At 36.8% G+C, this 23,778-nt stretch overlaps 1 protein-coding gene across 1 annotated transcript; it reads left to right on the top strand.

Annotated features, from left to right (window-relative positions):
• The first annotated feature begins 1,361 nt into the window (after nt 1-1,361).
• On the top strand, nt 1,362-20,862 carry LOC135443118 (prostatic acid phosphatase-like). The gene is made up of 11 exons (XM_064703341.1): nt 1,362-1,475; nt 7,236-7,331; nt 9,252-9,338; nt 10,218-10,370; nt 12,905-13,003; nt 13,799-13,903; nt 14,896-15,028; nt 16,426-16,508; nt 18,197-18,303; nt 18,870-19,039; nt 19,830-20,862. The coding sequence occupies exons 1-11, from the start codon at nt 1,362-1,364 to the stop codon at nt 19,946-19,948; spliced, it is 1,266 nt and encodes a 421-aa protein (XP_064559411.1). The 3' UTR covers nt 19,949-20,862.
• Nucleotides 20,863-23,778: the final 2,916 nt, after the last annotated feature.

A 23,778-nucleotide genomic window follows, 5' to 3' on the forward strand; every position in this document is an offset into this window, starting at 1 on the left:
CAGCTTATGTTTGTTTTCAGAAAGACAACATATTATTTATTTATGAAGTATAGATAACTCTCATGCACCCTTTGCATAGGCAAAAATCACACCAGGAGAGATCAAAAAGGAGGGTGGGGACATAACACTGGAGAAAGAAAGAAGTCCAACTGCTGAAAACTGGGAATGGACGGAGAAGACAGACAGGAAAGTTTGGGAGCTGTCATGCTCCTCCCATCTGTCCCCATCCATCAGAAAAAATGAATACATAAAGACATTCACACAACTTAGAGGAGAGAATACCTGAGGCTTAGTGGGCTTTAGGGCCTTAAAGATGGAATTTCTGGTAAATGGTGAAGCACTTGTAGAAAATGCTGCTGCAGAGAGCTCAGCAGTAGACCCTGAGACAGGTTTGGGTATGGTAGGAATGGAATGACAATATACAAAGAACCTAAAGTTTTAGCACTTAAAGAACTGTACTTATAGTTCTCTGCAAACTAATTCATTACTCAAAAAGTGCTTATGAAATCAAGTCTACAGGTATCATTCTTCTTATTTTATAGAGAGCAAGTCAGCAGAGACAAGCTGAGCAATCTCCTCAAAGCCACTGAGCTACTGTCAGAAACAGTGCTATTAATCAGTAATAATAAAAATGTGAGATCCAGGACTTGTTCACCAGAAATTTCTTAAAGATTTGAGGCCAAAAAAGATCTCAACATAAGCAGTTCCAAAGGGGAAGTATAGGAATACTCCAAAGGAAAATAAAAATAACACACACAAAGTGAAGAGCAAATAACTGCCAGCAAGGATCTTAAATAACATATTTGTTGCAAAATCTATTCTAGTATTTTATCTGATGAATTGGCAATTTAAAACAACATGAAATGTTGCTTTAAAATAATTATTCTGATTTTACAAAGATAATGTGGAAGAGGGAAAAAAAAAAACAACAGAGGGGAAGGAAGCTGAAAAGTGGTCTAGCTGAGCAGCAAAGAGAAACAGTATTGCCTGGCTCGTGGTTCATCCTTGTGGCTATAGTTTGGAAAAATTCCAGGCACAGAAAAGTCAAAACAGAACAGGTGGGTTGAAACACCAGCAATGCTTAGCAATTCCTTTGTATCTTAACTTCATCCTCACACTCCAAAAGAAAAAAAATATTACAGGAAAAAAAGGAACTGAATTATGATTTGATTAAAAAGAATGTAAACAGTAATTTGAAAACAAAGGGCGATGCAATTTGTTGCGTAGTCACACAACATTCCTCTTGGATTTGAAATGCACCAGCGGCAGTTCCACCCCTTCTGAAGGTACAGCCTGACGTCTCACAGTTGAGCCTGAGCAGCTGCTGGAGTTACAAAGTCTTTCTTTCCTCTCCTGTCAGGATGGGTGTGATACGGCTTCCCAACTTGTCTAGGATCCTGTGTTTTTCTTTTCACATTATTCTCATTCTGCTTCAACAGACTACTGCAGCACGAGAACTGAAGTTTGTGGTTGTAGTAAGTAGATTTGTTGTCTGTTTTGTTGTGGGGATTACAGGGACAGAATTACATGTCTGTTGAATCAGACAAGGTGTACAGTTTCTTTGCTTGTCTTCAAACTTAGAAATAAGTACTGCTGCCCTTCTGCTTACTGTGTTTAAAGACCTCACCTAAAGAAAGATAAAAATGTCTCTGGTTGTTAGAATTTTAATCTCCTAATCTTCCTAATTATTTCATCTCCTAATCTCCTAATTATTGTTTCAAGATAACTGACTTTGTGGTAGATGCATAGTGCAGAGGAATTAAGAGATGCAAAGTCCACATTTACCTATTCTTCCTTAATTTAACTGATACTCCAATGCATAGTGTTAGAGCTGGTGATTATGGACTACCTCTTCTATGCTTGGAAGCTGAAGCTTATCATGTTACAGAAGTTACCACACATAAACACACAAAATAAATATTTTCCATTTCATAATAACTGAATTGTCACAGCAGTACACGGAGAAACTAAATAGACAGGTGTTTTTAAGTGGAGATTTGAGAGACATGTTGTATTAACTTCAGTTAGGCTGAAAACAAACTGTAATAATTCTTTTGCTGGGCCATTTCTCATATCAAAGTAGCTAAACACTACTTCAATGTCACTTTCCCAAATACCTCTAGAAAAAGAGACATTGATTCAATGTAATACTTTGGATTACAAAGGTTGAACAATGGTCCTTTTCATTCTTTTTTTTAAATAAAAGGTATAATGATAAAGAATAGTTAGTATAAAGGACTATTTTCTGTACAAGGTTGAGGAGTTTGGAATGAACTTTCATAAATAGGCAATTGAAGATCTTCTCCTTCAGCCCTTCCCTATTTGAGACATTATGTGTGCAGAAGTACTCTATCCAAAACATATCTTTTGGCTCCAGGAGGAGTACTCCATGTATAGCCACATTGGGTGCATTGTGCATGCACAGCTTGGAGGAAGACCAGAGTGCACAGGAAAAACCAGTTCCTGCTCCTGCTGAGACACCGCACATAGCAGGGACCTGACGCCAATTCCAGTAACATTCTGTATACAGAATGTTGTATGCCCATGTTACCATTGGAAAAACATGCATACTTGGTAACAGGGCAAACTGGATGAAAACAGGTAGACAGCAAGCCTTGGAGCATTAACTCCTTGAAAGGAATGAGATTTTTATTGAATTACTGTTATTGTGTTTTGACAAGCAATGATTTTGCAGAAAGTTACTGGAAATGTTTACCATTTTGGAGAGAGAGGCTTCTTAGCCAAAATCATCTGCTTACTGCTTACCATAACTGTGCTTACCATAACCTGACCAAAAAAAAACCAAAAAACCCAACAAAAACCAAACCCACAAAAACCAACCAACCAAAAAAACCAAAAAACTATTTCTAGGGTAGCTTGTCACAATAAACATTAAATAGTAGGTAAATTTCATTTAGGCTGTCTTCCTTTTAAACCTGTTACTTTTGCTTAGGCTGACCAATCACATAAAATGTTATAATAGGTTTAATATTATCACAATATACATTTTTTTCTCCAGGCATGGTTTATGTATGCTCTATTGAATTTTGCCTTCTGAAATCACTGACTGAATTTTCATAGAAACAGAATTGCTAGTATAAATATACAGCATAGGAATTGACCCCATCAGTGAATATACCACTGATATAATGGGATATAATGAGGGTATTGCTACAGTCAGGTAAATCTGAAAGGCATTTTCTGACACACTTCAACAGCCATTGTCCAGCTGTTCTGTAAGCTACTATGTTTTCACCTGGGAGTATTACAGCAGTGTGAAAATTGTCATTATGACATTTTAAAACTTCCTTAGCAGAACTGCACAATATACATCTGCAGGAGTGAAGAAACAGAGAAAAATGTTCACTTTTTCTCACTTCTAGAATTGTGCTATGCCTGGGAAGGTGTCTCACTGTCTCCTCACAACTTCCAACTTTGTGCTGACTCTATGCGTTTTGACTATTGGCCACAAGCCCTGTTCTCTGAAAAGCTCTACTTCAAGCCAATTTGTCAAAATGCTTTTTAAATTTCTTTGCTTACATGTAAACATTAGCTTTCACCATAATCTTATGCAATAAATTTAAGATTAAAGGCAGAATTTAAATTTAAAAACACAAACTTTAAAGAAGAAAATAGGAAATATGTAGGAAAATCAGGCACCCAAGTAGAAATGAAGTACTGATTTATTGCCTCTGTTTAAAGAAGTTCTGACCTGAACCTTCTGCCTCTACACACACACATTTCACCTGTCATATATACAAAGAGGTGTGGTTTCTGAGGCGGTGTGGTTTCTGAGGCACTGTGGTTTCATCATGTTTTTCTTCTTGTAACTCAGGATAGGAAGCGTTGACTGAGCATGTTATCTCTGAGCGTGATTTCTCTAATCAAGCCAAGCCATCTGAAATCTTGACTAAACATGCTCAGTACTTCTACATCTGTTTTCCCTGAACTAGCAGCATGATGGGTTCACTTCACTTTTGTTTCTCCCTTCCTACTCCAGGCTTCAAAGAGATCTTTATGTCTAAAGCTAGGTCTGTCAATAAAAGTGTCTGCAAGATCACTCAGAGACAGATACTTCACTGTAATTCATGGCATTTTAAATGAAGATTTTATATATATATATATATATATATATATGTGCTACACAGGCCATATTCTCAGTGCACCCCCCGCCCTGCACCAGATTGTCTCCAATATGATTTTTCACCTGACAACAATGGAAGCAAATGCTGGGCAAAGTCTGACTCGTGACCATTTTCATATGAAGTGATCATGCTCACAAAGTTACCACGAGTGAATGATGAACCCAGACACCAAATCAGATTCAAGCCTTATCAGAGTGGAAGGAGAGGATAATGAATTTGGTAATTATTCACCTATTGCTTTCAAGAACTGAAGTGAAGCACTTCAAAAGGAGTACCAAAATTCTGTTTTCTCCTCTTGTGTACATTTCCCTTACCATTGCCCCCTTCTTGATTTCTGGAGTCTTTTCACTTTTAATGATGCTTCCTTGCTCCTCTTCTCTCATTCTACCATGTTTTGTGCCTCCTGAAAGGTCAGGAAGGTAATCTGTTGGTCAGGAGTAATAAATGCTGCAACACACATATTTTTAAATTAATTTGATGAATCAACTAATTTTTAAAACAGTTGAAACTATGAGTGTTGAGAAACTCATATTGATGAGTAAGGTATGATCTGTAGGGATACACTTTCTTTTCCTATCAGGTGTTCTAATGAAAAACACAGCTTCAAATTTTAGAAGAAGGTCTCCTAAGACGCAGCTGTGAGTGAATGAATTAGTCTTTCAGATTAAGTGGTAGCCCATGTGGTCATTGCTTCATTTGCAGCTGAAGCAAGCATTTTCAGAAGTAGCAAGAAGGTTTGAGCACATACAAAAACCAGCTGGCTCTAAGTTTATCCTTCAATTCCTAAAAACAGGGTTCTGCTTTTTTAAGTGTTTGTTCCCCTCTTGCTGCTTCCAGCTTAGTGTTGATACCATATTTATGTGACACTGTGCAATGAAGGTGCAGAAATATGAAGGATCTTAAATTTTATTTCCTCTTTTGTGTGGACTTAAAGAAACTAAGCTTCTTTTTAGAAGAGCACACCTCCACTGCTTCAAATTCTTAAGGTTACAAAGAAATAAAATACTTTTCTTTACATCTCCTGCTCATATATATCTTTTGATCTTGATCTTTCTGCACACTAACTTCTATCAGAAAAAATGCTGTTCTGATTTATTGAAAGCTTTATGGGTTGACTGTTGTGACACACTCAGGGTTAGGCAGAACATTGAACATAAAACATCACAAACCAGTATTTAAAATCTAACACATTGTCAGTAATTTTTCTCCACTAAAAAGGGCATATCTATCTCCAAGTGTTGATCTATTGTTAATTATTGCCTAAAATATGCATAAAAATAGTCATTTGAACATGCCAGTCAGTTTGAACAATTGTCAATTACCTATAAAAATGCTTTGCTGTGAAGCTGGATAATTTAACAAGAAACGATGCAGCTATTTTGTGATTGGGAATTTACCCTTCACTCTTGACACAGGTACCAGCTTGTCCAGAAAAACTAATAAATCCTACCTGACACTTATGTACGTAAGCATAAGGAAATGAGCAGTTGTACAAAAGTCCTTATCACCCATTTTTCTTGCACTCAGCTGAATCAGCCGCCAGACAATGTAACTTATTCTCCTGCTCACTACAGGTGTACAGAGAAATTGCTAAAAAGAACCAGCTGAGATTCCAAATTACAAGAAATGAGATTTAAAGAGGATTAAAAATTGCACAGAAAAGGAAAAAAAAACCTAAACAACAAACTTGATAATGAGGGTGAAGACCCTCCTCAATTCGCTGCAAAATATTAATTTTGGGTTGGCCACATAGTGAAATTAAGCTGGCAAAACAAAAAACATAATAAGCAGTCTTCTACATGTTCTAATGGTAACTTATACTCCAGCAAACTTTGTTGTCTATTGTAAAAACGAATAGAGGGAGAAATCCAATTGTATTTGCCTTTAATAGACAGTATTTTCCATCTCTGCAGTACCTGCTCTAGCACAGGTTCATGTGCATTACTAGAGAAGGCTGATGGAAAGGGTGTGTGCTGTAATTAAAACATTAAGTCACACCACTGGTGTTTACTTTGAAAAATATAAACGTGGAACACCTCCCAGTGGGAGTGGCAAACTAACTAGTGTGATCAACCTTCTCTGATGACTGGGCAAGAATGATGTGGCTTAATTATAAACAAGTTAAGTACCACTGAGGTATTAGGGCATAAATGTCATTTTATTAACAAATATACCATGCTGCTACTTTGTCATTTTATTGTGCTAAGTCAGGAAAGAAGTTGGTGATGGGAACATTGATAAGCAAAGGTAATTTTTCCAACAATTTGGGTCAGCATCCTGGAAGGTTTGTCTGGAATTTAATTTAATTTAGTTTTTCAGAACCATTTAATCTAGGGCTGTAACTTCCATTGTATGCTGGCATAAAAATAAAAAAAGGTTTATTTAATTTTTCTGATTAAAAATCATATGATTGAATGCATCACACTAATACTCAGCATGCTGGACTGTTCAGGATAGTAAAGCAACCGAAGTCTTTGCTCTCACTGAATATGATAGAAATAAAATCCTAAAGACTTTAAAAAATATTTTTATATATGCATGTAAAAGTACTAATAAAAGTATTAATTAAGCCAACAATGTAAATGTTTATACTCTTTTATCTTTATATATTAGGATGATTGAGAAACTGAGCACAAGATCCATGTGTACATAGAATTTCTTTTAAAGATACTGCTATGAAAAAAGGTTACAAAAAAATTTTCAAGTGTCTATGACAAAGTAATTAAATACTAATCTAAGCACAGCAGTAACTGGCTTAATATTCACAGGAACTGAGTTTCCAAAATTCAGTCATATTTCCTGTCTAGATGCCTAGCTGTGAACACAATCCCAACATTAACATCTTGGGTGATTAATGTTCTAGAAGGAAGAATCATCAGGCTTATGCCCACTTAATTCTAATATAATTATACATAATCTTGATTTTAAAGAACATATTCACATCCTACTTGACCAGGTTTCTGCAGACTCTCCGACATTTTCATTTGAAAAATGACACTGGAAATATAATATATGCTTCACTTCTGGTTAGATAAGAAAGGAGTGTTAACAGTAATGAACTCAAGGGGTTTTTATTGCTTACATTGTCAGCTTTTCCGACACGGTGACCGAACACCAATTGTGAACTTTCCAACTGATCTACACAAAGAAAGTGAATGGCCCCAGGGATTTGGACAGCTCACCAAGGTATGTTAACTTTCTTAGAAGAACTTTAAAATGCTACTAAAAGAGGAAGTGGAAAGATATTTTTTGTGTGTGTCTCCAAAGCATTAGCAAAAATCCCAGATTCTGATAGTTGCTATTAGCAAATACCAATACCAGTAATTCATAAACATTTTTGCAATATTATTCTCTTAGCTATTGTTAAATTGAAATCTTGTTCATCATAGCTTTATAATTACCTTCCTAAAAGCAATAACTTCTTGATAGTGTGTCTGCATTTAAATAAATGGCAAGTTTAAACACTGTACTGTTAACATTGATGAAATTCTAATGACCATTAAGTACTGAGCGCTGTGATAGAGCAAAGACACATCTGCCCACCAAGTCAAGTGACAAGTCCACATCTCATCATTGGACTGACAACCACCAATTCACAAAACAAGAGAAAACTTTCAGGAGAAGGTCGCCTCTGGGAACAGTGTGTCTTCCAACAAGGCCACTTGCAGTTCAGAGTTTCACTAGGATGCACTGAACTTGCTGCTCTGGCATTTTAACATCAAGCCTTAGCTCTTTGACTACTTGACATATGAAGCTCTGGAGCAAAAGGAAGCTAATGCATTTCCTAATAACATTTTGTCATGGTGCAGAAGTATGAAACAGAGACAGTTCAGTGTTTAATGTTTGAAGGGGGCTTGAAAGATCTGAAAAATTCACACACTGAATGCATTACTGTCTCATTACTAGCTTACATACTAAGACGTCCCTGCTTTGGCATTGATTTTTTGAGAGCTTTTTGCTACTTTTCTATCTTTTTAAAAACAGTAGTAGGAATGTACTTCTCTGACAGATAGAAGTTAAAAAGTTCAGCACAGGCTTTAGAAATAAATTACAGAAAAGACAGTGTGCAACCAAAGACAACCACAGGCACACCAAAGCAAAGACAGAAGAATGCTACTTAAGGCAGAAATATAAGCCACAAATGTATAAGGCTGGATAAATAACAGAGCAATGACAATGATAAATACTAGGCTTCAATCATCCTCTCTCAGCTGTCACTAAATGACATACATTGTAAAGGACAATGTTGATCGGTGTCTACAGATCTACAGCACTGTGGAAATAGTATTTGTACAGAGTAAGGGGCATTGCCTTTCTGTAGCAGATACTGCAATCTTAGCACTTCAGAACATAAAACTTTTCATAGATAAAAGTGAACATTTATATTAAAAATTCTAGATCACCTGCAACATACACAGTTCTTCTGGTTTTGAGAGAGAGCTGGGACAGGGCTCCGTTTTGTGCTGAAAACAGTGCTGAAAACACAGGGATGTTTTTGTTACTGCTGAGCAGGGCTTACACAGATTCAAGGGCTTTTCTGCTTCTTGTACCACCCTGAGTTTGTCTGGGGGGGGCACAAGAAGTAGGGAGGGGACACAGCTGGGGCAGCAGGTGTCCACTGACCAAAGAGATACACTGTACCATATGATGCCATGCTCAGCATATAAAACTGGGTGGAGAAAGAGGAAGGGGCAGACATTCAGCTTGATGTCATTTGTTTTCCCAAGTAACTGGGATGGGGCTCTGCTTTCCTGGAGGCCTAACACCTTCCAGTCAATGGGAAGTGGTGAATAAATTCCTTGTTCTGCTTTGCTGGCATGTGTGGCTTTTGCTTTTCATATCAAACTGTCTTCAAACCTTGGAGTTTTCCCACTTTTACTCTTCTGATCCTCTCCCCAGTCTCACCAGGGCTGAATGAGAGGGCAGTTGAGTGGTGTTCAGTTGCCAGCTGGGGTTAAACCACAATAACTGTACATTATACAAACATTATACAAAGTTAATGATTATTTAAAAGGTGATAGCTGAAGGCAAAGAAAAAAAGACGCTTTAACACTAAAAGTCTCTAGTCACCTTAATCTAGTAGTTACCCATATGCTTGCCTTACAGACTGGAATGCAGCAGCTATTTGAACTTGGACAGTACATGAGGAAACGATATTCCAGCTTCTTGAACAGCACATACAACAGGCAAGAGGTATAGAGCAGATCTGTCTGCAGCACACTTCTCTGGCATAGCAGAACTATGGACTTAAAGCACATTATCACACTCATTTCATTAATGGAGAAATTCAGGTAATAGAAGAACATTTTTGAAATACAGACTTATGTCAAGGTAAACACAGAATAATGTCTATTTTTGAGCTCTTACATACTGTTTGGGTCTTTCACAACCTAATTTTCCCAAACTGAACAGCTCCATGATGAATGAGTTGGGAATTTTTCAACAGACTAAGACAAGAATGGTCACTGCATAGATAAATACTTCTCTATTCATGTGATGGGCCATGCTTACACACTTGCTCCTGTAACAGCTCTTTGGATGTGCTTATCATACAGTACAGATCCATTGTGGAGAAGATACCTCTAACATTTTGGTCTCTTTAGGAGGCATGCATTATGGGAAGGTATGAAAGACCTTTGCTGTGCTTCCAAGAGAAGTTTATGGTTTTGAGTGCTTTAACATTCCTGATCACTGATAGACCATAGAATCATTTAGGTGGGAAAAGATCTTTATGAATTTTAAGTCCAATTGTTAACCTGTCCACCATTAAATCATATATATCAATGTTAAGATTGAGAAAAATAAGATAGAAAACATGCTTCTTTGAAATCAAGTTTTCCTGTTCTTTCAGTTCAGTCTGGAGGTTAGATTCCAAATTAAAAGATGCCTTGAAAATTCCATTTGTGAAACTGAAGTAGGGCCCTGGAAAGCTGAGTTAAAGTTTCACTGTTTTGACTTTATGCAAAAATATAACACTAAAAACAAGAAGTCACTATCAACAACTTGGGTAAAATTTCCCTAATATCTTATCGTTTCCATTTTATCTTTAATTCTTTGCCATTCTATTTTCAGTTTTACATCCAAAGTACAGATTATGATCGCACTATTATGAGTGCCCAGTCATATCTTTCTGGCCTCTTTCCACCAACTAGCAGCCAAATTTGGAACCCTGATCTTCTCTGGCAACCCATTCCAGTCCACATTTTTCATAAAACAGCAGAGCAGGTGAGTACTGGCTAGAAGCATTCTATAAAGTCCTAATCTTTCACAGAAGCAAAAGAACAGAAAAAAGGAAAATAGCAAAAAACCATTTTTAAGCTTTTTGAGTTCAATATAATAGAAAATATCAAATGCAGCTACTGGCTGACAAGCATGTCGTAGGTCAACTGTAACAGCTTCATGAAAATCCTCCTTCCATAGTTGCAGAACACCTGAATTACCACACACACTACCATTTTCTCTGAGGTTATTTCTTCTGACCAGAACACTTTTGGACAATATTCTAGAGAAGTTGCCCTAAATCTTTACATGAAATAAGTGCTTTTCTAAACACCACTCAACTAGGCAGATCTTGTCTCTTTGGCAAGTTTTTTTCCATAGTTTATTCAAGGAATTGAATTTCCACCAGCCACTGTAATGACCTCAAAATTATTACCTTCCTATTCTGGTAGCACTTAGGCATTCTAATTACAGACAAGGGCTCTTTTATGCTCAGTGCTATAGAAACATTTAATGAAACCCTAGCACTTCTCTTGCAGATCATAAGGGTATACCTACCTGAATAATATGTCCTGTAGAAGTTTTACTTCATGTAGCTCACTCTGGCTGACTCAGGTTTAGATTTTAATTTCACTTGCTCTTGTGACAAGGACTGTGTAAGGAACAGTGTGGCCAACAAGGATAAAAACCTTGTGAGTGTAAAAACAGAAAGCCTCATTTACTTCTGGCTTTGAGGACTTTGAGAAGTTGACTTTAAGGAAATTTGTACAAACCACCCATTACATAACTGCCCATCACCAACATCAGACGTGGACTCACTCATTAGGGGGCTGCCACACCTCTCTCCCTTTGATGTTGCTCCATTCTTAGAGCCCATGTTTGAAAACAGGTACAGGGAGAAAGGGTTCCCACAAACTGGATTAGGCAAGTGTGATTCAACCAGAAACTTAACCCTGTTCCTAAACAGAAAAGAACACTGTCATTGTTATTTAAATACAGGACACCAGAGGAAGTCCTTTCACCAGAAGACAAGAAAAACATCAGGGTGGTTAGAGTTTTGGCTATATAATACCTCAAAGCCCTTAGGGGAATCACAGTGCAATGAAACAACCTGTTTGAGGAAGGGAAGCTCATTTGTAGGAGTCTCTAGTGCCTCATCATTTCTGTGGCTGCTTCTGGAGTGAGTACTGATGCTTCCATCAAACACACCTCTGCAGCAGTGCAAAATGCACTGCTTTTTATCATGCAAACCACCTGGAAAAAAAACCATTGTTCCCTTGTTAAACCAAGCAGGTGTTTGAAGGTATGTTCAAGCCCCAAGCAACACAAAGTGGGAAACTGGAGCCAGGTACAGTTCTATAAAAAAACCATAATCACAGTTTATTTTTAAGCTGCTGAGATCTATCAAGACTTGACAGGCAACAGTACTGAGTACTGCTTAATGAAGCCAAAGGGAGTGGCTTAATTAATAACACCTAGAGAGGGATAATTAAGACATACAGCAAGAAAAACATTTATATTGTGTAATTAAACAACATTCCCCAGTCTCACATTGCAACTCTGAGCTTTCATCCTTAGTGTGCTGCTGTTACAGAAAAATTGCATCCTTGGTAACCTATCCAAGGGAAAGTGGGCTAGGGGTCAGTTGGTGGCTGCTGCCAATGTCCCACTGGAGACATGCTGGAAGTGCAGTCTGTAAATGTTACAGGATAATACTAGTGCTGGGTCAAAAATGCTGTGGTGATGTGACATAAAATGCTGAACCAGCACAAGCTTGTTTTGTTCACCATGGCTTTTCACTGACATTTTATGCTGTATCGGGTATCATTTGTCTTTGTGCAATTGATATAAATCTTTTTTGCCAGAGCTCAGGGTTTGAAGTACACATGTATTTACATGCTGTTCAGATCAAATATGTGTTATCATGTGATCTTGTAAAGCACATACTTGGAGTAAATAAAAGTGAACCATTTCCCTAAAGAAGAACAGAGCCCTTAGCCCCATAGCTTTTTGATATTTCAGGAGAAAAATCTGTCACTCTTGTCTCAAGTTCTGTCTATTAAGTGTTATTCAAAATGCTTACCATAATCCACTGGTTATCTCCAAAGAGATGAGACCTGGATGTGTAGATGGAGAAGCAGTTCAGGTTCCAGTACCAGGTGGAGTTAAGTTACAGTTTGGAGAATACAGAAAATGAGAGGGAAATTGTAGCTTTTTAAAATTTCTGATCATGGACCCCAACCCATTTCTCAAAGCAATCCCTTGACAGACATGTGCCATTTCTTTTTGCCAAAATCAGTTAAATTGAGGGAAATCAAGCTATACAGAAACAAGTAGCCATTGAAAAGTCAAGTTACCCCAGTCTACTCATTTTGTTAACTTAATTAATTATTAATGTACCCAAACAAACAATTATTGAGTTGGTCTAGCACAAGCATGAATCTGTCCAAAAATATTACACCATTAATCTCAGGAACAGAAAAAACAGAGGGGTGTTGATAATTTTAGAACTATTCTAAGTTTTTCTTTTCATGTTTCAGAGGCTGAACTTCCCTCTGCCCAACTGTCCCCGTTTTGATGAACTCCAGCATGAAACACAAACATCTAAAGAATTTCAAAGTAGAATACAACCATACATGGTAAGAGGAAAAACAAACAAACAAAAATCTAAAAAAACCCAAGATGTGAGAAAAAGGAAGGTAACTAAGTTGTAAAAGTTATGGAATTGCACTTTTTCTTTTGTTAAAATGCAAAAGCAAATTGAAAAAATTAAACTCCTGTTTAGATAAAGTCACTATTGGGTCAGAGATGACACAGAGTCAGATCAGAAGGCAAAGTGGCAAAAGCCCTGATTTCACTGAAACCACATCTTTTATACACTGGTCTGATACAGGTGGACCTGGTTGGTCATTTAATCAATATATTTCACATGAATGGCTAATTAACAAGACATCTATTTGTAAACAACCTTATGGGCAAAACAGCTTATTATGAAACACCAGGTGCAGATTGTTTAGAATTCTTTCTCTCCAGCTCCCTAAAGTTTCCCAGACCAATTCATGGGAAAGCTTATCTAGATTTCTCCATCTCTGACCAGACTATTGCATCTCCAAGGTCAGATATTAGAGAAAGGTTCTTCACCCAGAGGGTGGTCAGGCACTGAACAGGCTCCTCAGGAAAGTGATCACAGCACCAGCCTGACAGAGTTCAAGCAGCATTTGAACAATGACCTCAGGCACATGGAGCAATTCTTAGAAACGTCATGTACAGGGCCAGGAGTTGGACTAAATGATCCTTACAGGTCCTTTCAAACTCAGCTTATTCTTTAATTCTGTGAAAATTCTCTGAAAGGGTTGGGTGTTGGTGAATCTATCTGCATGTATGTTCCATGTGTATTGAGCATTTGTGGTATACTCATCACTTTTTCCCCACAGGATTTTTTGCAAACAATGGCAGTTAACACAGGGCTTGAATTAAATCACCTTAAAATACTGGACAATTTCCAGCTCTGGAATACATATGACACTCTTCATTGTGAGGTAATAATAAATCAATAGATGCTGGGGAGGAATATAACTCCAACTTTGGGTTTCAATTAAACCATGGCAATGTGTTTTCACAGGGATGAGTTGTATTTTCTCCTACTTTTTCTTTCTTTTTCTTTTTTTTTTGAATCTAAGTTATATTTCAGTGCTTTGGTAAAAAAAAAGATATCTGAAAAACATGGTCTACAGTTTGGGAGACTGTAAATTCCATTTCATTTTTGAAGAACTGTGACCATTCCCATTTCCTTGTTCCCCTTCCCAATATGCTGCTATAGAATTATTCAGCATGATGGCTATAATAGATTTGTGATTTTTAACAGAGAAATGAAATTATTTGCTTAAAATATTAACAAGTAAACATCAAAATACTTAAGATTTTGAACACAAGAGATCATGAAAGATCTATCAGTTAAAATTTTTTGAGACAGTGATTGCTATCAGTTAAAAAATGCCCAAATTGACCCCAAGCATGGAATAATTCCATTTGGCCCCAGTCACTACCAGCAGAGCATGAAGGATTTTGAACATATCCTCTCCAAACTGAGGTAATTAAACATGATAAGACACTGTCACTGTTACATGACTGAAGAGTGACACTTGTCTCTAGTTGCCTAGTGATAGAACTGGTATGTGGACAACTATATGGAAAGGCAGAAAAAATTAGATATTTATAACATGAAGACCCAGAGAAAGAAAGAGAAGAAGACATATGTCTGCAATATTTCCCACCAAAAAAGTATCTCTATAGCAAGAACACATTATGGAATCTCCTTCATTTAGATGCTTCTGCTCTGCCCATTCACTCACTTCAGGCCAATCCCCATTCCCACAAAATTTGTTTCAAGGCATGTTCTGGAGTAAAACCATACTGTGCAGAGAATTGCAGGACAGCCTCAGAAAGTCTAAACTAAGTAGTGTGAGTGTAGATGATAGAATGATGGAAACCAGTGAATTATAAACTTGCTTTTGTTTTCCTTTATCACTAGGATATTCATAATTACACTCTCCCTGTATGGGCCACTAAAGATGTAATCAACAAGATGGAAAAACTGGCAGAATTGGCTTTACTCTCATTATTTGGCGTTTATAAAACAGAAGAGAAATCACGACTACAAGGAGGTAAATCAAAAAAATGCATAGCTTTAAGAAAGGAGGAGGTAATGTAACATCTTGTCACTTCACTAATGAAAAATTATTCAAACAAACCCTTGATTTGAAACTATGGACACTGGATGTCATATTAAGTATTCAAACATGTGCTGAACATTGGCACTTGCATGGATAAAATACCACAACAATGCGTAAAAATTAATATCTTCAGGTTTTCCAGATTTTTAAAGGTATTAGGACTTTTTAGAAATAGTATAGAAAACTAAGGGAATAAATCAGGCCCTCATGGTTATGGTCATTACTTACCGTGTAGTAGGTTAGATTTAGTTGTTTCTCCAACATTTCTTCTAATTGTTTACTGTTGGTATTCTCCCTTTGATGTACTGGTTATATATTGTGTCAAAACACAGGCAACATATTTGTAGCTCTCTGAGTGATAGAAAGCTGCTCCAAAACAGCCTGATCAGAGTAGAAGCTAAGAGATTCCAGTTATGTCTATACTGCAAGAACTTCAAGAACTGGGAGCTACTGCTTAGCTCCAAAATGGGGACACATAGACTGTGCTGCATTTTCTGACACTACTTCAGGACACAACCCTGGAATTTATCATATGATCCCCAGGTATCCATGAGCAGGAAATCCAAACAATTGAATTAGAATATTTGCAGGATGGAACAATGGAGGTTAGGCTTTCTAATGCATCTACTGTGCAGCCTAGATCTAGGTAAAGAATTATTAGCAGATCCATCATCTAGGCATGCACATCATGGGATCAAATATATAGCAATTACTGGCTCCAATTTGCAGTAAAGCCTATTAGCTGGCAGATGCCCATATCACATGGTCAGGACTATTTAATGTTCACTGGCATACCAGCTACATCCTCTTTCCTTAAAATTATATAAACTGTTCTTCAGGGAATTTCTGCTGCCCTTACCCATTGGTTTTAGAATACCTTTGGGCTGGAGAAGAAGCACAAAAGAGCTTTGGAAAAAGCAAAGAAGCAATAACGTGTAACATGTTGGAAGTTAATAGTTAAAATATTTCTTTGGCATGTATAGAGGAAGAGACCAGCCCAGTTGTCATTATTCCAACACTACAAAAAACAAAAATAAAGAATGGAGAGATCTCAGCATAACAGAACTGGAAGTGTCATTATCACCAGTTCTCAGGATGGTTCTAAATTATTTCCTGTGAATCCTGCTTTTTCACTTGACCTGGATGATGAATCATATTTTTCCCCGCTGTAATATCTTCTCTGTAGTTACAAAATTGCATTAAACTGAAAAATGAATATGAGCCCTAGTAGATGTCTTATATTTGATACTCACATTATTTTGTCTTTTTTGTTTCCATTCAAGCATTATACCTTCATTTTCCACTTCCTTCTTTTCCATCTTTTTAAGGTGTCCTTGTGAATATTATTTTAAACAGTATTAAACAAGCTGCCAATTCTTCAAAACCAACAAAAATGGAAGTCTACTCTGCAGTGAGTATTTTCATCTTTCATAAATCTTGCTTTGATTTTATCAGTATTTAAGTTAAATGAAGGAATAATACACCACAGTTTAATTCAGCTAAAAAGCTAAACACTAATCAGTACAAGAACACAGCATAGGCATGGATCTCACCTCAGTTTTAGTTAAACTATATTTTGAAAAAAAACTATATATATATATTTTATCCTTCATTATTCCTACAACCCAATGGTGCAGATTCTATTAGTTGCATCTTTCCTGAAGTGTTCCAAAGATAATGGCAATAGCAGAACTTCAGCTGTGCCTCCAAATCTCTCTTCTGTGGGTTCTTTTTTATTACTACTACTATTATTTTATTTATTTTAGAGGGTGAAGAGGACCACTTTCATCAGGCCAACATCTGCTTAGCTCATCCATAATTCTGTCTCTAACAAGAGCCAAAGGCAGGGATGAATGTAAGAATAAAGATAGCAGAGAGTGATAAAACCTTCCAGCAATCTGTGTCTTAGGGACTTCCTGGGACAGAATTTGCCCCTGTCTTTAGTCTCTCTTGACAGACTGTCTTCCATCAACTTGCCTAATTACTTTTTAAATTCATTTCTACCTTTGGAATCTGCAACATCCTGTGACAATGACTTTTGTGTTAAAAAGTACTCCTGCTTTTATTCATATTTTCTGGGTCTCTAATGAATTTAGTGTTTTCTGTCACTCCTCTTCCATATTTCCTTTTCCAAGGAAGAGAATCTTTTCTCCTATAGAAACTACTAGACACCTCATATCTTTCTCACTGTCCTTCCTACATGACTCCAGTACTACCACGTTCTTTCTGAAGAGGAAAGAGCAGTATATCCAGATTTTTCACTTCTGCTTTAATAACCTGAGTTCATGTATACTGTTATTTTTGAAACTGATCAGCCTATAAAATTCTAGAACCTGAATATTAATTAAAGCATAGCTGCTAGACTATAGTATAAATAGGTCTGGCATATATATATATATATATATATATATATGCCCAAAGATGCTTGCAGAATTTATGTACCAAAGTGTTTGGACTTCCTGCCTTCAGCTCCTCTTCCTATGATCCCTGCAAAAGCCAGGGGTAATGGGTAGATGAAGGAGCTATATGTGGGTGGGTAACAGATCCCATAAAAATAGAAGACAAACTGAGATTTTGTTGTATGAGTCCAAACAGAAGGAACAATAGAAAAAAATCTGAAGTGGAAGAAAGAGAATAATCTTTGAACACAACTATTTGTCTGGTATACCACCTGAAAAAAAAAAAAAGTACTTGTACCTTCACTTGAAATGCCCTAGATTATACTACTGTACACTGCCTTAATCTGACCTTGGAACAAAAGACTCTACTGAAGGAAGGAAAAGAGAAAATGGACTGAAAAAGTAGATTTATTACTCAAACCACATCTTGCTTTTCCCTCAGTATCTGTCTCCAAAATCCTGCCAGATGGTATAAGACACATACTGCAGTAACTCTTTGGAAATGCCTCCTGCTGTCTGTAGTAATCAGTTAACATGTTTTTCCCAATGGTGAATATACTGAACACATTTTTATGGTCAAATTTACACAGGTTTTCTTTTATCTTCATTTCCACTCCCTCTCTATTATTGTCTCATAACTCTGGATGAATGCTAGTTGACTTAATTGACTGTAAAGGATGGATATTTTTTTTTCCAATAGCATGACACCACAGTTGGGGCTCTCCAGATTGCTCTCAATATTTTCAATGGAAAACTGCCACCATATGCTGCTTGCCAGTTTTTTGAACTCTACCAAGAAAGCAATGGGCAAGTATCTTCTTATTGATGCAAGAAAGAGTGTTTAGAATTTGCTACCCTCTTCCCCAAAACCATTTTTCTCTCAAAATTTGTGAGAAGATACAATTTTGATTTAAATAGGTGCTTCACTAACAGCCCATAGGCACAAAGTCATATTAAAACTAGGGAAAATTACATTTTCTGGATGTATACTTTGAAAGACAGGAAGAAGATATAAAACAAGTCTTATGAGAGGGAAGAAAGTGGTAAAATAAATTTTCTTGATTCTCCATATGATAGCAAGAACATTTCCAAGACATAACTCCCACAGTAAGCCAGTTGGCTTAGAGGAGCCCAGTGCTGGTGCCATTCAAGGAGCCTGCAGAAAGACCTTTTCAGCTGTCTGTTGATCTGTGCTGTTAAATTAACAGCTTTGCCAAAGTGGGCTTTGCAGATGTCTTTCACAAAGCCTCCACTATTGGAGGACAGGTTCTAGAGTAGGATGTCAGAGCCTATTTCCAACATGCTGTCTCAAAGTAAAAAACCTTCTATTTAAGAACCTGTTTTAAAAAAAACTTTTCAATGTCGTTAATCAGGCAATATAGCATCGAAATGCATTATCGGAACGACACTTCAAAGGATCCTTATCTCCTCACTTTGCCAGGGTGCACCTCTTCTTGTCCACTTGAGAAGTTTGCTGAACTAGTTTCTCCTGTGATTACAGAAAACTGGTCAAAAGAATGTGGGAAGAAAGACAAAATGAAAGGTAGTGTAACAGTTCTGTATTTTCCACATAAGACATGGTGGCAGATATTTTATCAGTGGCTCTGAACTTTGTGCTTTTCACACAATCAATAGATTTCCCTTTAAGTGTGGGCCAGATTTACTATGGACAAGGAATGTCAATAGAAATTAAATTAGCATATTCACAAAATGAGCTGCCTAAAGGCGTGGTCAAAACTAGATCTCCAGTTGTTGAAAACATCTAAGAGAAGTACGGATCTCGGCGCTATACAAGCATCCCTTTCATGTTGGATACATCAGACTTTCTGCAAATGCAAAGCAAGAACAGCTTGCAAATGCATGGCAAGATTTGTGCACCTGTATTTCTGCAGTTGTACTGAGTGCAGCTGATCCATGATCTACTAACAGCTGAGAACTGATAACCTCTTCCTGCCTGAATATTATTTCTGGGAGGGAGGAGAAGAACAAGGCAATACACGTTACTTCTCAATAGTCCTGTTATTTCCCCTGTCCTGCTGATATTCACCATTCTGCTGATCCCTGATGAAACTATTTTTCTTTTTTCATTAACTAAATATAGGCCCTCCTGCCCTATGGAAACATGGGAGCAAGATTCACCTATGCACAGGAAGCAATCTGCAAATTTCTAGGATTGAAGTATATGTTCTCATGTTGCATGTCAATAAATATGATCTTCCCAGAAATATTTCCACTGTACATATATATAATTAGACTGTTAGCTTTGCATATAAAATGGTATACATATATGCCTTTCATTAACTCCCTTTTCATTTATTTTTTGTTCTTCACAGATATTTTTATCGGATTTAATGTTGCTGTTGGCTTCTTGTCCCTTTTTAACCTTGTACTGCTCTACCTCCTTTATCATTATGGACGCTGCAGGAGCAGAAACAGCTACCAAGACATTTAAAGTGGAGGTAAAAAAGTGAAAGTGAGAGCAGCTAGACATCAAGGAATACTTGAAGTTGCTGATACCCACCAGTTTGCTTTGGTCAAGATAATCTCCAAAGCATATTCAATCAACTTGAACAACTGAGGTATCTGTGGCCTAAAATTCTACACATCTGCAGTAAGAAATACTGTAGAAATATGTTATTTCAGGAATTACTGGATGGATGGAATTACTCCAATTTATATCTTTATTCTACTACTACTATTAATCAATCTCATATCAACCAATGGGGTGAAGGAATGCTATTGCATATGGTTTTTTTTATATTGCCTATTACCATTTAGCTCTGTGCTGCTCAACAAGCCTTTCTTCAAAACTGCATTCTGTAATATTTACCTTACTTCCTATAAATGGCTATTTTGCTGATGCACAGGAAAATAGTTGTAGTGAGCAAAAGTTGCATTACTGTATGAAAAAGACTCATACCAGCATTTGAACATACTGTTCCTGCATTTATTAATGCAAATTTATGCATGAGTTTTGACCTTGGTCTTCAGCTAATAAGTCTTCAGCCTGCTCTTTAAAGGAGTTACACCTCTATAGCTCTTACTGAAATTAATAGAACTGGATCATCTCTGTCACATATCCAGGCATCAAGCAAGAAGCTTAGTGCAACAGCACCTTGGCCAGTGTCTGTAACTTCACTAATATGGATAAGTAAATATATTAAAATCTATTTTCAGCTGCTACACTGTTTTCCTATTTTTCTGAGTTCCCAGTCATGAATGATCCTTTGCTCTGCATTTTTTGAGCCACTCTTAGAATAATTCCTCAAGCTATCACTCTCTTTGTTATCTTTTATTTTAAATCATAATAACTCCTTGCTCTGTTTACAATACTATATGTTAGCAAGAAATACACTAAAAGTAAGAAAACAATGATTCTGCTTTTTGTATGTGGATCTCTTCTGTGCAATTTATTTTGTTTAGATTGTAAGCTTCTAATGTCAGGGAATGTGTTTCTGTAACTGCTCTTGAGTGTCACAAACTGTATGCATAATAAGCACCAATATTGCTGTATAAAATCCTCCTTATTGTTGTATGTTTCAAGACTGAATCCAGACCTTTTCATCCTGTAGTCCTGCAGAGGATACTGTGAATTATAATACCTTGGAGCAGTCTCTTTAAAAACCAAGACAACCACACAAACAGGTGCCAAGGGCAGGGTCAGACCAACAGGTCTAAAGTGCTGAAGTTGATGTGTCCTGCTGAGATTCAGAAAGAGAGAAAGCTGAGGGATGGAGCTGCTTAACTCAGACACAGCATCACAGCAATGTGAATCCACTGCTTCTGGACTGACTTTCACTCACATTCTGTGGGTTGCAATGTGGAGCCCAGGAGCCTCAGTAAGCTATCACTGAGACAGTGATCTAGAGATCAGCTCTCAATATTACAGCTGAAATGTGATATAATTATATATAGTGATATTAAATATCATATATTAAATAGCATAAGTCAGAGTAACATGCTTGTGGGAGTATAGCACTTCCCAAACATTGCATTTCTTGTAATAACTTCAGCGACTGAAGTGTCTGCCTTTAGAAAATTATTTCTCACTCAGTAAAAAGCTTTTAGTAGTATCCATGACATTTCCATTTTATCTATTTTAGGAAATATCATCATCAATGGGTGGATTTGAGTCTGACATGTTCAGGATTTTTCTTGTATAACAGGTTAATGCAAAACTGTCAAAAAGATGAAAGGCTGTCCCTAAGTCAGATGGTTTAGATGTATAAGCTTCAGCTTGTAACTAGTCATTTTTATCCTCATGTAAAAACTTGAAGAAATATCTATATTTCAGCCAAATGTATTAAAGCAGCTCTAGGAAACAAGCCTGAGTTGGCGTGGTTACTATTAGAAGTGTACTCAAGGTGGGGAAAAGTTCAGAACAAACTCCAAAACTCATCCTTGCTCTTGTATGTGCATACATATATATATATATATATATATATATATATAAATATATACACAGTTAGTGGTTACCTGATACTGAGCTCTGTATTACCACATCCCCAATGCTGCTGGTACCCACTTAAGGATAAATTATGTTTCTTATTAGAGGAAGTCAGGTGCTTGACAAATGAAGATGTATCGACTGATAAAGTGCAGGAAGAACCAGTTTTGAAATATTACAAAATCAGTCGATTGCACTCCTCAAGAAGCAGAATGGGACATATTTTTCCAAGATTGCTTCTTACAAAAAGAAGTTGATTCAGACAGAAATTAAAATGTGAAGTGTCTGAGACATCTTGTATGGTTTATGCTGCCCAAGTCTAAGGTGTAACAATGAATTTCAAAAGATAAGGCAATTCTTATTGCAGCAGGAGCTGTCAGGAATGAGTTTTATTGTAGGGACACCTTTCTGTTAAGAGATAGTCATACTTGAAAATGCATATGCACTTTTAGAAAGGATCCAGTCAACACAAGTTACAGAGAATGTCATGATAGGTTCAGATGGTGTAACTTCAGAATCAATGAGGGTACATTAAAGATGTAATAACTTAGTAAAGTAGGCCCTGAATCTCACTAATAGGAAAGATGTTTTGTCTCGCTGAGTCTAAATCAAGTAAAATTTCTCCAGTGGAGTAATAGTAGACAAGTTCATGTACATGTAGATAAGTTCATTGCTTTTTTTTTAATTTTTTCAGCCATATTTACAATTTGCTTAGTATAATCTGCAGACTGTTTGTGATTAGAAAATATCTTTTCTCCAAGCAACTTGTGGCACTGCAATAAAGTACTTGAAAGAAACAATTCAACATTTGCCATTTCATCTTATTGAAAAACAATGGAACTTTCAGTACTTCTAGAATTTCCAAACAAAAGTAAATGTTCAGATTTGTTGCTTCTGTAAGAACAGATTTTAAAGCACTTCTGCTTTGATACAAATAAAGCTGATGGTATGAAGCTCTTCAATTTGCCCTCTGGCAGTGACATCACCTGCCTCTACAATAATTATAGTAGCAACTAGATGCTCTGCAGCAAGGTTTTCTGGGTGCCTATGGTAGAGAGTAGTGCACACACAGCACTTTTCACCTCAGTCAGCAACAACCTCCTCTCACTGAATTGATTTTATTTGGGAGCTTCTTTTTCAACAGGCCTGAATATTGAACACAGTGGGTCAGCACAGAATAGGCATCTGACTTCCAGAATAATATTGGCTCAGCCAGCATCACTCATGTTCATTTGTACCAGTAATGTAGAGACATTAGATCCAAATGACATTATTTCCTCTCACTGTAATGAATTTTATTAGCTGTGGCAAGAAAGCAGAATGACAAATGTAGTTTATTTGACTAATTAAAAAAAAATCTGTTTAGTCCAAAAGTTATTAAGTCTGGATTAAACCCTAAAGGACAAGAATTATGTTTCTAAATTATTCTCCACCAAAAAAAAAGGCTAAAACTTCTACTCTACAAAGAATATTAATGATTTACTTTGCTGGAATTTAAGATTGATGATGAGAGTATAAACATGCTTATTCTCAGGCACATAACCTTGGCCCATACAAATCCATGCTGAGGTGGTATCAGCAATATTGCATAGAATTGTATTCTTGGCATGGAAGAGTTAAAACTACTGTATTCCTTATTGCATTTCTTATAAAGTTGGGGATGAAAGATGGACATTTACCTATAAACAGCTAACTTTATTGATTTAGACACTAATGCTTCTTCATCAGAAATTGCCAAGTATTAATACTCAAATAGATAAACATGAGTTGCTCTTGAGATAATAGCATATCACTTGAACTATTACATTACATGGTCTCTTCTGTGACTAGGCAAC

Source organism: Zonotrichia leucophrys, chromosome 2, assembly GCF_028769735.1.
Source record: "Zonotrichia leucophrys gambelii isolate GWCS_2022_RI chromosome 2, RI_Zleu_2.0, whole genome shotgun sequence".
Taxonomy (NCBI): Eukaryota; Metazoa; Chordata; class Aves; order Passeriformes; family Passerellidae; genus Zonotrichia; species Zonotrichia leucophrys.

Excerpts from the sequence above, each read along its gene's own strand:
- LOC135443118 (XM_064703341.1), top strand. The coding sequence starts at position 1,362 with ATGGGTGTGATACGGCTTCCCAACTTGTCTAGGATCCTGTGTTTTTCT. Across the intron at positions 16,509-18,196 it reads AAATGGAAGTCTACTCTGCA|CATGACACCACAGTTGGGGC; the intron begins GTGAGTATTTTC and ends TTTTTCCAATAG. Across the intron at positions 19,040-19,829 it reads GAAGAAAGACAAAATGAAAG|ATATTTTTATCGGATTTAAT; the intron begins GTAGTGTAACAG and ends TGTTCTTCACAG.